This window comes from Vombatus ursinus, unplaced genomic scaffold, assembly GCF_900497805.2.
Source record: "Vombatus ursinus unplaced genomic scaffold, bare-nosed wombat genome assembly UNPS02011613.1, whole genome shotgun sequence".
Taxonomy (NCBI): Eukaryota; Metazoa; Chordata; class Mammalia; order Diprotodontia; family Vombatidae; genus Vombatus; species Vombatus ursinus.
The window spans coordinates 3,094,335-3,108,464 of record NW_020951391.1 but is presented as its reverse complement, the minus strand read 5'-3'; the positions used below and the strand labels follow the sequence as shown (position 1 = coordinate 3,108,464).

General features: G+C 39.1%; 1 protein-coding gene across 1 annotated transcript in view; it reads left to right on the top strand.

Moving 5' to 3' along the window:
• STXBP3 (syntaxin binding protein 3) overlaps window positions 1-12,106 on the top strand; it is a 58,316-nt gene extending 46,210 nt beyond the window's left edge. The window contains exons 15-19 of the mRNA XM_027856761.1: window positions 1,429-1,535; window positions 3,997-4,089; window positions 7,124-7,209; window positions 10,184-10,332; window positions 11,405-12,106. Coding sequence (XP_027712562.1) covers window positions 1,429-1,535; window positions 3,997-4,089; window positions 7,124-7,209; window positions 10,184-10,332; window positions 11,405-11,499 — 530 coding nt within the window. The 3' untranslated portion in view covers window positions 11,500-12,106. The remainder of the gene's footprint in view (window positions 1-1,428; window positions 1,536-3,996; window positions 4,090-7,123; window positions 7,210-10,183; window positions 10,333-11,404) is intronic.
• The last annotated feature ends 2,024 nt before the right edge of the window (window positions 12,107-14,130 follow it).

Genomic DNA, 14,130 nt, shown 5'->3' with positions numbered 1-14,130 from the left:
GATAAAATATGTATGATTATACAACAACAAATATAAAGAGAATAAATATAAGTACCTGTTAGTTCAATACAGGGTAATTTGAGAGGGAGGGCACTGTAAGTTGTGGAGATCAGGAAAGGTTTCATGTAGAAAGTGGTACTTGAGCTTCACCTTGAAGGAAGAGAAGGATTTGATGAGGCCTAGATGAGGAGAAACCACATCCCAGGTCTGTGCAAAGGCAGGCAAATGAGAGATGGAGTGTCTTGTGTGAGGAACAAAGAGAAGGTCAGTTTGACCAGCTTGTAAAGTACAGGATGGGAGCAAGGTATAGCGAGGTTGGAAAAACATTAGGGCAAAGTACAAAGGACTTTAAAAGTGAATTGATTCTCAAAGAAATAGGAAGCCACTGGAGTTTATTGAATAAGTGACCCTGGCAAATCATACAACAATTTCAATGCTCAGGTAACTCTCTGTAACAATGAGTTGCAGAACTATTGTTGATCTGCATTGTAGGGGGGTGTTACAAAGGTGAAATAGATGGGACTTGACAAGAGATTGGATGTAAGGGGTGTATGTCAAAGAGATTGTGAGCCTTGCTAACTGAGAGGCTGGTGGTACCCTCAACAGTAATAGGGAAGTGAGGAAGAGGGAGAATTTGGGGTAAAAAAAGTTCTGAGTTCAGTTTTAGACATTTTGAGTTCAAGACCCAGTTCGAGATACCCAGTAGGGAGTTGGAAATGGGAGCCTTGAGGTCGTCAGAGAGGTTAGGGTTGGATAAGTAGATTTAAGAATCGTCAAGCATAGAGACAGTAATTGAATCCATGGATGCTAATGAGATCACCAGGAGAAATAGTAGAGAGGGAGAAGAGAAGAGGGCCCAGGTCAGAAACCTGAGGGACACCTTTAGTTAGAGGACATGAGCTGGAAGAAGATCTAGCAAAGGAGACTGAGAAAGGTGCAGTCATGATCAGAGGGAAGATAAGAGGCTGTTCTCCTTAAGGAGTTAGGATGAGCTAGCAAAGGAGACAGAAGAAGGCTGGAGAGAGGTGGGAGAACTAGGAGAGTGTCAAGTCTCAGAAGTTAGAATCTGAAAGTGTATTCATAAGCAGAAAGTGGTCATCAATATAAGGGTAGCAGTGAGATCAGGAAATATTAGTCTTGGAATAAGACCATTGGATTTGACATTAGGTCATTGGTGACCTTCAGAAGCATATCTTAAGTGGGGCAAGGAGTGGAAGAACTGGAAGCATCAGGTACTCCTAGTTTGAGGTTTTGTTTGTTTTTAAAGTTTGGTAATGAAGGGGATGAGAGAGAAAGGGTTAGTTGGGTGAGCTAGAAAGGTAAGGAGGATACTTTTTTTTAGAATTTGAAAGACCTCAACATGTTTGTAGGTAGATAAAAAGGAATAATTGGAAATTAGACTTCATTCATAATTTTCTTTTCTGCAAGGAACTACACAAGAAAATTTGGACAAATTGGTCCAGAATGTAAAGATAGAAAATGACAGTGACATGATCTGTAACTGGAGTTACCTGGGTGTTCCTATTGTCCCTCAAGTAAGAAATAGTACATTTTATATATATTGTGCATGTATGTACTAAATATGTACTGTTTGTTTTAATCTGTTACGTGTTCTGATGGTTAACATAATTCTTAAACTTGGTCACTTGGTTATTTTCCCCTAATTTTTACAGTAATTGTAATTTCCCAGGGGGTTTATGATGTATGGCTTTTGTTGTTATTTTATATTTTTTGTTATCCTTTTAATATTTGTTCACAGAAGCTATCTTTCTAATGATATGTTTATTGACTGGTTCTGAAATTGAGTCTCTGCTTTTTTTTCTTTAGAGATTCAAATTTTTATAAACAACATAGTGGGTTGTTTAGTAAATCTGCACTCTTTCCATCAAAATCCACTGCACTTTATCTTAGATAAACATTTACTGAATGAAGCATTGTCTCTGTTTTGCAGTTGGAAACACTAAAGCCCACAGAAGTGGAGTGGCTGCCAGGCAAGGCTCACTTACATGCATGGGACTTCAGCCTGGGCCCCCGATTTCTAGATACTATTCATCCTACTCTGTCAGGCAGAGGGGCCCTGGGGACTGTGCCCATTGCTCTAGTGAGGAAAAAATACCTATGAGACCAGGCAAGGCAGAGATTGCATACCTGGATGGCTGATGCTGGGCAGTCTTTCTGACAAACTTTATCAGAGGCTTTTACAAGCCCAGGGATTCTCCTACCTACTCTGTCAGGGTAATTGGAGGTGTCATGGCAGGGAGTGTCATTTAAAGAATATTAGATTTGGAGTCAGAATGTCTAAGTGTGAATCCTGGTGTTTATACTTTGAAATTAAGCAAATTTCTTCTCTGGGGTCATTTTCCTCATCTATAAAATGAGAGAGAGTAAATGATATCTAAGTTCCCTTTCAGCTTCAAAGTCCTAGGACACTTTAAATGAATGACAGAAGCAAGTGTTCTGTTTTGTAAGTTTTGTAAGACTTTCAACATTAAAGCACAAAATATGTGGTTATAGTGGAAAAGGAACTGGCTTTGGAGAATTTGGCTTCCAGCACTACCAACTAGCTTTTGGCTTGGAACCAGTCACTTAATTTCTCTGGGCCTCAATTTCCTTATTTATAATATTGGGCTGAGATTAATGTCTACATAAGAAGCAGCCAAGAACAGTTGGAAAAGCCCTGGTCAGAAAGCCCAAGCTATATTCCCAGCTCTGTCACTGGTTAACAGCATAACTCTGGGTGAATTACTTAATGTCCCAGAACCTCAGGTCTTTTCATCTATAAAGTGAGCCACAGAGAGCAGATGGAGCTGGAAAAGCCAGATCTCAGAGGCCATAGTCCAGCCCCCTTGTTTTTCATTGGAGGAAATTAAGATCTCTGGAGTTGAAGTGAGATACCTGTTCTGCCTCCTTTACAGAATCACTGAATCTTGGAGTTAAAGGAAGTCAGGTAGTCCAGCCTTTTCATTCCACAAATGAGGAAACAGAACCCCAGAGGCAAGTTGCCTGCTCAAAGTCAAACACAGTTAATTAGATCTTCAACAAAGATTTTCTGGTTAATCTTAAATTAGCCTGAAAATTTTCTTACTTATAAAATCTTGTTAATCAAGTGTTGTAGATAATATACCCCTTCTGTTTTGAAATACTATTAGTAACCCTCAAGCGTAGATCCTATTTAAAGGAATGCAGGCCATCACTAGCCCTCAGAGCACAACACATCATGATCAAAATATAGCCTAAAAGATACAGTGTGTAGCATTAGTGTGACTTAACCCCAGGCTGTTTCCTACAGTATTCATATAAACTGAATAAATAATTGAGAGTGAAATATGAATTGTCAACTGCCTTGAATTGGGATTAGTGTATTATCCCAAGAATGATATCTTATAGCAATAATGGCAGAAACTAAAAGAAGTTATCCATTATTCCTGCTTTAAGAAGAATTTGAAATGTTCTGTAAGCTGTAATTAATCACATTAGGAACAGGATGATTCCTTCTGACATCCCATTGTATTCTGAAGTAGTGGTTGTGAGAATAGTGTTTGCATGTGTATTTTTTATACAAATTCAACTTAGTATTTGAGTATCAAATGCTTTGTATAAGCTTTAAACAGGATATGGCAGCTAGGTGACACAATGAATGTGGCTTGAGGCTTGGAGTCAGGAAGACCTGAATTCAAATCTGGCTTCAGACACTTACTAGCTATGTCATTTAAGTCACTTAACCTCTGTTGGCTTCAATTTTCCCATCTGTAGATTGGGGATAATAATAGCTCCTACCACCCAGTGTTGTTGTGAGGATCAAATGACATAGTAATAGTAAAACACAGCGCAATGCCTGACACTTAATAAAAGTTTATTGAATGAATTATATACAATTATAAGATAGAATTGCAACACAGTATCTGCTGCAAATTAACATATTCATTTTGGAAAGATAGATCAGGAGAGTATCACTCAAAATTCCTGAGATTTAAAATTTTCTCCTTTTTCTACTAGTCTCAACAGGGCAAACCATTGAGAAAGGATCGCTCTGGAGAAGAAACCTTTCAGCTCTCTCGATGGACACCTCTTATCAAAGATGTGATGGAGGTAATATAACAAGTCCTTTCACTTGGAAGTGCCCTTCTGTGGGTCACACTTAGTCCTCTTTATGTTTATTGTCAGCATGATGCTGTAGGCTAGGCCTGACCCAGGCCAGTCTTGTGGTTCAGGTTTGGAACTGAAGCAAAATAAGAAACATATAGACCATCTAACGGTGTAGAAAAGCATGAAAAGGACATTCAGCACTGATTCAGATAGAAATGTATCTGGTCAGCAGAGTATGTGGGGTCAGATGGATGTGGTGACTCCCATGGAAGTGAAATCTCTGACAAGTCTGAGTGGCACCCAGGCTTCCTTGGCCGTCCTTTTTATGTCCTAGGCAACCAGGAAGCCACTTTCATGGCTTGAGCTTTAGCCCTGTCAGCCAGTCGAGTCTTTAGAGACAGGTCTGCTACCTTTTAGGGGAAAAACTAGCCCAGCCTCTATGACAGAAACCCTACTAGATATTGCTTCTACATACAAAGGCGTAACTCAGACCCTAGAAATTTCTGCAGTTCTCGAGGGAGTCATTCTTGCCCAGGTATAGGGCAAGTATATTTTGGGAATTGAAGGAGGCCTCCTTAGAAATGGTTGGGGTTTTTTGTTGTTGTTGTTTATTTTTTGGAGACCTGTGGTATAAATTTATGCCATTATCTGAAAAAAAAACCTTTTATATATTAATGGAAAATAATGTATCAAATTTAAAGCTATTTAATTTGGTGTTTAAAATATTCATTGTAATTTTGAACTTTTAGAGAGAAAGGTGCCTGGATATATGTTCTCCAACTCTATTTTCCCATGGAAAATGTTCCCCAGTAGAACCCTGACTATTATGTAAGATTTAAATCTGTATGTAAATATGAGCTACTAGGAACCTGGTCCCCTCAGACATCTCTGCTCAGTAATCAAAGATCTGATAATAGCAGACACTCCTCCACCTAAGAATATTTCCCCAGGAAAATTCAGCTTCCAAAAGATACATGGTACCTTTAGTAAGGTCATAGTCCTATTCTTGATGATTGATCATGTGTTGCTAGTGATAGAAACTAGCTTCTTCCCCTCAGATCTATGTAGCTGGTAAATAGTGACACTCTGTTAGTACGATTAGGAGAAGAAATATAGATTTGGGAGTTGGTGGCATAGAGATGATAAGTGGATAACATTGTTAAGTGAGAAAGTGTAGAGAAAGGAGAAGAGGGCTGAGGACTCACAGAAGCCATGAGAGGGGAGAGGGTCAGGCAAGAATGGGTGATCATTGGCATTAAATCCTACAGAGAGGTAAACTGTCTTGTGTGGTGGGAGGTCATTGTGATTTTGTTAGAAGTAATTTCAGTTGAGAAGGAAGAACCAAGTCAAATTTCAAGGGTTTAAATATGGGAAGAGTTCAGGATTTAGAGTCAGAAGACTTGGGTTTGAATCCCGGCTCTCCTACTTACTACAAGAAGGCCTTTGGCAAGCCCCTTAATCTCTTTGGGCCTCAGTTTCCTCTTCTACGAAAAAAATCAGTGGTTGAATTAGATGACTTTTAAGGTCCTTCCAACTATAAGTCTATTATACTATGAATTCATGGGTGGTAAGTGATGACAGCAACTATAGCTTTAAATTTCTAGAAACTGTGGTGAAGAGGGAAAAGAAAGAGAATGATAACCTGAGGGGATGGCAATCAAAAGTTTTGGTTGTTGTTGGGTTTCTGTTTTGTCTTTAACACAAAAAGCCATGGGCAGAAGGGTTGAAGCCAGGCAGAGGAAAAAGGTAAAGGAGAAGTTGCAGCGAGGGGCAGGAAGGAAAGATAAGTTTTCACACAGGGTGGTCCCAGAAAAGGAAAGGAATCAGATCAAAGACCTGACTGGAGGAGTTAGATTAAACAAGGAGGAGGGGCCACTTGCTCTTGGAGTTCCACTGCATATGAGGGAAAGAAGATAAAAAAAAATAGATAAAAATAAAGTTTTTGAGGTGTGATTGGGGAAGGTTTGAAGGAGTTCATTTTGGATGGCCTTGAACTTTCTTGTCAAGTAGGAGGCAGAATCGTCTAATAAGAGAGAAGTTGGGGGTAGCGAGGTGACACAGTGAATAGAGCTCTGGCTTTGGAGTCAGGAGGACCTGAGTTCAAATCCAGCCTCAGCCACTTAACACTTACTAGCTGTGTGACCTTGGCAAGTTACTTGACCCTAATTGCCTCACCAAAAAAAAAGAGAGAGAGAGAGAAGTTGGGGATTTGAGGAGAGAGATATATAATAACCACAGATAAATAAGAAAGTCAGTAAAAGATGATGCACTTAATCCTGTAAAATGTCCATGCTGAGCTCACTCATTTCTCTTGCTCTTTACCTCAAAACCTCTGTGACTTTACCCAGTTTCTTTGCATTCCCTCTGAGTCTCAGAAGATGAACTGTCATTTTCCCTCACCAGCGCCTTCTGCTTATTCTCTCTATTCCCTTCTGTCTCATTTGGTACCTCATTCACAGAATTTCAGGGGTTGGGATTTCAGAAATCATCCAGTCCATCTTCTGCCTTAATATAAATCTCTTGACATCTCTAATATCTAGTGATGGGGTAGGGAGAGTGGGGAGGGAGAGAGCTCATTACTTCATAAGACAGCACATCATACTTTTGGATAATTGTTGGAAAGTTTTTCCTTGTGTGCATCCAAAATCCACACACTTCTGCAGCTTTGATCCATTGCTCAAACTTCTGCTCTCTGGGGCCTGCCCAAAACCAATCTCATTCCTCTTCATGTGACAACCTTTCAAATATTGGGCCAGCTTTAGTGTTTCTGCTACGTCTTTGCTTCTCCAGGCTAAGCACTCCAGATTCTTTCAGCCAATCCTTTTACAGTATTGTCTACCAGTTTTCTCACCATCCCCTTTGCCTTTAATGTTTATCAACCTCTTGGCCCAGCTGAGGCACACCTAGAATCACTTCATGGTGAGTTTATAAAACCAGTTGTGCTCCACAGTGATATTTGTAACAATAGGATTGTTTCTGAAGGGAAATATGAGAGCTTGTTTGAAATTCTTAATGATATTAACTTTTTTCTCCACAGGATGCCATTGATAACAGGCTAGAGTCAAAGGAATGGCCATGTTGTTCTCAGTGCCCTGCAGTGTGGAATGGCTCAGGAGCTGTGAGGTAAACAGACTGTGCAGATGCAGAAGCAAAAAGGAAATGTCCAAAAATGCACTTTAAAAGAACTCTGATGATTTAGGGTCCTGTTGCATTAGGCCACTTTTTAATATGCAGTATTCCTTTAAAAGGAACCACTACAAATAATGTTCAAATGGATCATTTTCAGTAATCTAAAATTTTATTTGATGAAAAATTTTTTAGCTGTTTTGTTTTGAGGAACTTAACTCTCAATCAGAGAGTATAAGCCCTGCCTTCTGTGAGGTTGCTTTCCAGTGTGTCATTGGTTATAGAAAAATCATTTTTAAAAATGAAAAGTGATTGTTACCATGTACATTATCTGCTTTTTCTTATAAAGTAACGACCATGGTGATATGTTTTTTGCTTCTTTTGTATAAAAACAAAGTTGAATTCAGTTTCTTGTTTGTCCTTTTCAGAATCTGTTTCTGCTCTTTATTTTCCTCCCCCAGTACTTTAGGGTGGCAGGTAGAATTAGCATTATGATATTAAAGATTAGATCCCCAAATTGGAAAAAATTGATCACAAAGCATTGTTATTAGAAATGACCTTAGAAGCTCTTTTATCCAACCTCCTTTCCAATTCAATAATCTCTTCTATAAATCCAGTCCCTTCTACGTCATTATCTTAAGATCAGTAAGGGATAAATCCACCCCCATCTTGAAAGCCTTGAAAAATGTATTGTTGAAAATAGCCAGCTAGCTTTCATGTAGTGCTTTAAAGTCTGCAAAGTGCTTCACAGATGTTTTACTATTTGATGCTCATAACAACAGCTCTGTGAGGTAGGTGCTATTTTATACCCTCATTTTACAGATGAGGTTTAGGCCATCTGCCGAGACAGTTTACTGGGTTGTGGCCATGACAACAGGCCTCAGATCCATGGGTGAGTTAGGGTATGTCTGTCCCAAGCATGTGAAGACATCCCCTGGTAGAATGGGCAGATGAGAGCAGTTTGTTTCAATGACTATGGAGATGGCTTAAGCAGGTGCTGTGGAGCAGTTAGAGCTTGGTCAGACATAAAAGACGCCAAGGTCATCCACTGCATCCTGGGCCATCACCAACTGTTTGACTTTTGTTTTGCCACTGGACTTTGATGACTCTGGCAGAGAGAGTAAGGCTGATGACTTTGTGCAACTCTGCCTCACTTAAATCCAATTCATGTGCAAGTCAAGACATCACTACGTGGTGTCATTGCTTCTCTTTGAAAACGAAGGACAAAGGAAAACAACAGTTCATGAGGGAACTGAAACTGAGACTTGCCCAGAGTCTCACTGCTAGTTATTGTCTGAAATTGGATTAGAACTCAGGCCTTCAAGTCCAATACGTCATCCACTTCACCACCTAGCTGCCAGTTTAAAATTTATATGATGCTTTCCTCCTAAGGAAACCCAACAAAAAGGAATGAATGAAAGAGAAAGGCTTTATTAAATATTTACTATATGCTAGGCATCATGCTAAGTCCTGGGGATACAAATAGAAATGGGAGACAGTCCCCACTTTTAAGGGTCCCATGTTTTTATGTGTACATAGGAAGGTACACAGCTGCAGAGTGAATGGCAAGGCCTGAAGGTCCTTAGGGCTTACCCTCTGCCCTGTCACTACACCCTAAAGATAGCCAGGTCTCACCATCTGCCTTATGACTGTGCCCTCCAGACCATTACCACTAAATTAGTTATCCCTCATAGGTTAAAGTTGTCTGGTTTTATAGGCAAAAGATCTGAGGCACACAGAGATTTAAGTAAGTTGTTCAAACTGAGAGGGACAAAGATGAAACTTTCTGAGTCATAGAATCCAAGATTTAGAAAAATCGTCAGAATCCACCCATTATCCAGCCTATACCCTCAACAGTCCCCTGGTCCCTTTTTTTTTTTTTAAGGCAATTGGGGTTAAGTGACTTGCCCAGGGTCACACAACTAGTAACTGTCAGGTGTTTAGTCTGAGCCCAGATTTGAACTCAGGTCCTCCTGACTTCAGGGCCAGTGCTTTATCCACTGCGCCACCTAGCTGCCCCCCCCCCCCCCCCCGGCCTCTTCTTAAAGCCTTCATGTACAGGAAAACTTGCCATCACTTTTCCGCATTTGGGGATAGCTCTAATTTTTAGGAAATTGCTGAAAACTCCCTTTCTGAGAATTCTGTTAATTGTTTACATTTTGCTTTTTAGGACCAAATAGAGTAAGTCTCCTCTTTCTTCCATAGGACAGCCCCTTTAAGACTAGATGGTAATTATCCTGTCCCAACTCCAGGCTAAAGATCCCAGGTCCTTTAACCGATAGTGATATGGCACAGTCTGCAATCCCTTTGTTAGATTGTTTTCTGTCCTGTATACAAACTCCACTGTATCAATGTCCTTCCTAAAATGTAGCTCCCAGAGCTAAAAACAACATTCTGAATGCCTGACGCAGGCAGAGCACCACAAGCCATGGCCTCCCTTCTTCTGGGCAGTGCTCCCTTCTTAATGCAGCCTGCTAGAGCTCACTCTTTTTTCACACTAAGCAGATAGTCCATTAAACGTCTGAGATATTTGCCACAGAAAGTGTCATCTGACTGCCTTCCTTCCTCTTTTCTTGTAAGTTGATTTGTTTTTTTAGCTCAAGTGCAGTATTTTGTATTTATTCCTATTAAATTTCATCTTATTAAACTCGACCTATCCTTGTAGCCTGGCACGATATTGGATCCAAACCGTTACCCAGTGTGTGCTCTCTCCTTCCCGGCTTCCTGCCGTCTGCACATTTTATAAGCGTCATATCTAGGCCTTTGTTGTTAGATGAGGAGATGTGAGTTCTAGTGACCTAGAAAAAACTGTAGCTTTAATTCCTCATCTTTCTAAGTAGGTTATCTATAACACACTTATTTTCGACAAAATAATGGATAATTGGTATAATATGTGAGTGTATACTAGGCCTTGAAATGTGTAAAGCAGAATAGCTTTGGAACTACAATACAGCTTTGTTTTTTCTTTTAGCGCTCGTCAGAAACCCAGAACTAATTACTTAGAAGATCGAAAGAATGGCTCAAAGCTGATTGTCTTTGTGATAGGAGGAATTACATATTCTGAGATGCGCTGTGCTTATGAAGTTTCTCAGGCACACAAATCTTGTGAAGTTTTTATTGGTGAGACTTTTTTCTTTTAAGTGAGTTACTATTATAGAAAAACAGAAATTGGTTTGAAATGTATCTTGTTTGGGACACTTAGTGAAATCCTGGCTGTGGATTTTCTTGAATTGTAGGTAGTTGATAGGATCATTGATTAAGAGTTGGAAGGGTCTTTGGAGGCCATCAAGTCCAGCCAACTCATAGTGAGGATTAGAAACTGAGGCACAGAGATATTAAGTGCTTTGCCCACAGTAACACAGTTAATGTCTGAGTCAGGATTTGAACTTAGTCCTGACTTCAGGTCTAGCACTGGATCCACTACTCCACCTAAGTGCCAGTTTCTCCTGTTTTTGACCTTGAAAACATTCCAGGTTTGGTTTTGTCTTTTTCCATTGACTGTGTATCCATTTTATTATCCATGATAGTAAGAAGTCATTTTGGCCACATAAGCAAATTGTTATCCAGCAAATCATGGAATTGATGCTACATACTTTGGAAATCTTATTTGAGGCTGTGGACCTACTACTGATATAAATTGAGTAAAATTTGGTTTAAGTAATTTAACTGAGTACCCCTCCGAAAAGAAGTAATGGAATAGTAGGGAAGCCTCACTGCCTTCTGTGTTAGGCTAGGCTTCACCATACTGACAGATCTTGGGGTACATGCTCTGTACTGCAGTGCACAGATGAGACAGTTGTGGTAGTGACTGAATCCCATTGCCCCCACAAAATGATTTTCAGGCCTGGCCCTCCAACGTTGAGGTCCTTTGTTCTGTTAGGACATGACTGTCAGTCAGGACAGTCTTTGCTCTTCAGGAAATAGTACCACATGGAATGAGATAGTCCACGACCCAGGAGGGGGCAACATTTACATTGATGATTATTAGCAATCCTTGGAAGAAAGATGATTTTTTTTTTTTTTACATTACGATAGAGGCAAATTTAGAAGGGTAGGATATAGAGAATTTATAATTGTTAAATTATCCAGGATTCTTTTGGGCCTGAGATAGAAGTCTCAGAATAACTTTGAAAAGGCAGCTGAAAGGATAACTGCTGGTTTCTTAAAGATGATTCCTTTTTTTTCTCACCAGGATCTACTCATATTTTGACACCCAGAAAGCTGTTGGACGATATAAAGATGTTGAGCAAACCCAAGGATAAAGTCTCTTTTATGAAGGACGAATGAAATTTTATGCTTGAGGAATCTTATATACACTTTCAACTAAAATGTACTAAGGAAACATTGCTGTCATATAATTTAAATTATGTACATATATGTATTCAGTAACTTTCCAATACTGTTTCTTAGGGGCTTTTAAAATAATTTAAATATTGCTGCTCTTTAGATGTAGAGATCAGATAAGGTGTAGAAATGCTTTCTGAAATGGAAAACTTTTCACCCTTGAAATAATGTTGGACTTGACAGTGAATTTTCACAACCACCTGTGTATATGCTAATGACTTGATAAGAGTAATCTATGCTGAAACTTAGTTTTTGAAAGGAAAGGAATAAGATTTTAAAAGGCCTAGATAATAAGAAGTTGGAGAGGTTATGCTGTAAATTTGTGTGGTAATATGATTTCCTGTAAATGCAGTTTTCTTATTTGACAAAAATTTGGAGTAAAATTAATCAGTGAAATCAGCTTGTCGAAAAAAATCTCATAGTTGTCTGGAAAATACTGAGGTTAATAAGTTGTACACAATTTTGAAATCGTGTGTTTAAGTTAGAAAGGGAAGAGGAAAATAATCATGGAAAGAGATAATAAAATAAACCTTTACTTTGAAATATGGTATCTTTGTGTATCAATTACTTTTGGATTAAAATTGGGTTAACTACATTATCATTTGTCTCTTAAAGCTAATTGACTAAAAATGAAATTCTCTAAAAACTTAAAAACGTTCAAGTTTGTACACAAGTATATTGTCCTAAGTAGGTTATTTATAACACAGTTATTTGATCTGCTTACTATTCTGCAGAGACTAATATCAGTGCTAGCATCAAGAGTAACTTTATAGAAAAAAGTGTCTGTGCTAAAGAAAACATGTTATTTTCTCAAATATCTCACTATTTACTTTGTGACTATCCTAATCTCTAACCAACTTAGAAAATTAAAGAACAAACCAGCAATTTGCTCAATAGAAAAACCCTTTTGATGTTTATAGCTATCTCCTTAAACTCTTTTATTTATGTCAACAGTTTCTCCTAATTTTCATTTTCTTCTGCATATCATTTTAAAGATTTCTACCCATTGTCTCAAATTTACTTATTCTTTAGCAGTTGACTGAATGAAATAAAAATGTTGAGTATTTCCTAAACTTTAAAAAATAAAGTCCTTATTACCTCATTCACTGCATTTGGTAGTTTTCAGTTCTCTCCTAGAACAGAAAAGTAGCCATAACTTAACCTTCTGTATTGTCCACTTACAATTTTTGATAGTAAAATTTGGTGTGAGTTGTCTGAATTTCTGTTGCATGGGGAAGGAAATGTTGTCAAGAAAATCTAACCATCATTTGCAAAGACTTGATATTCCACATTATTTTCTCAAATATCTCACTATTTACTTTGGGAAGGAAGGAAGGATGGGAGAAAAGAAGAAAGGAAGGAAGGAAAGAGGGAGGGAGGGAAGATGTCTCTTCCTTGTAGGCAGGAAGGTCCCCAACAAGTAGAAAGACAGCCTAGGAGACAGGTTCAGCATAGAAAGGCATCTCTCAGGCCTTTTGCAAGCAAGAAGAGGGAGGAGTAGAGACAAGGTATGCTTTTTTCAGCCCAACAGGTTTCTGAGGTTGGCTTTGCACTCGGGTCTTCCCGACTCCACATCTAGCACTGTCCACAGCGCCACCTAGTACTAGTCTGCTGTCATTACTTCATGAGGCAACCCATCCTATTATCAGAAAATTCTCATTTTTCCTTGTGACATTCCTCCAAATATTTAAAGAAAATTGTTTATGTTCCCCAACCCTCATATCGCATAAGTATGTTTTCCAGGTTAAGTATTTCCATTTTCCCAAACTCTTGCATCACAAAAATTTGAATCCTGGTCAGCGTCCTCTGGACATACTCTAGCTTGACAGTGCCCCTCCTTAAATTTGGCATGTGCAGAACTGACCAGTATTCCAGTGTGGTCTGGATGGGGAAGAGTACAATAGAACCATGACTGTACAGTGAGGCACCGGGGTGGCACAGTGGATAAAGCAGAGGGCCTGGCGTCAGGACAGGCCTGAGTTCAAATCTAGCCTCAAACACTGGCTGTGTGACCCTGAGCAAGTCATTTAACCTCAGTTTGTTTCAGTTTCTTCAGCTGTAAAATGGAGAAAATAACAGCATCTACCTCCCAGACTTGTTGTGAGGATCAAATGAGATAATACTTGTGAAGTGCTTGGCACAATGCCTGGCATATAGTATGTACTCTATCAGTGTTAATTCTCTTCCCCATCACTGCCCTTGTCCCAGGCACTGTGCTTCTATAGTGGAATGAATACTGCATTTGAACTCCAGATTTTCCATTTGCTAGGTGCCTGTCAGCAAGTATCTCTGAGCCTCAGTTTCCTCACTTATAAAATTGAGTCAATACTTGCACTGAGGGTAGTGAGGAAAATGTTTTGTAATCTCTAAAATGTTCTAAAGTGTTGCAGGCAGCCTTAAGAATGAATTAGCTTTTTGGGCAACTGTACCACACTTGAAATATTGAGCCTGCAGCCAGCTTCATACAGCATACCACTTAGACAGGTCTTCATCCTGTATTTGTGCAAATGATTTTTTTACCTTTATGCAAAATTCTTACTTAACACTATTAAATTTCATCTTAGTGGGTTTGGC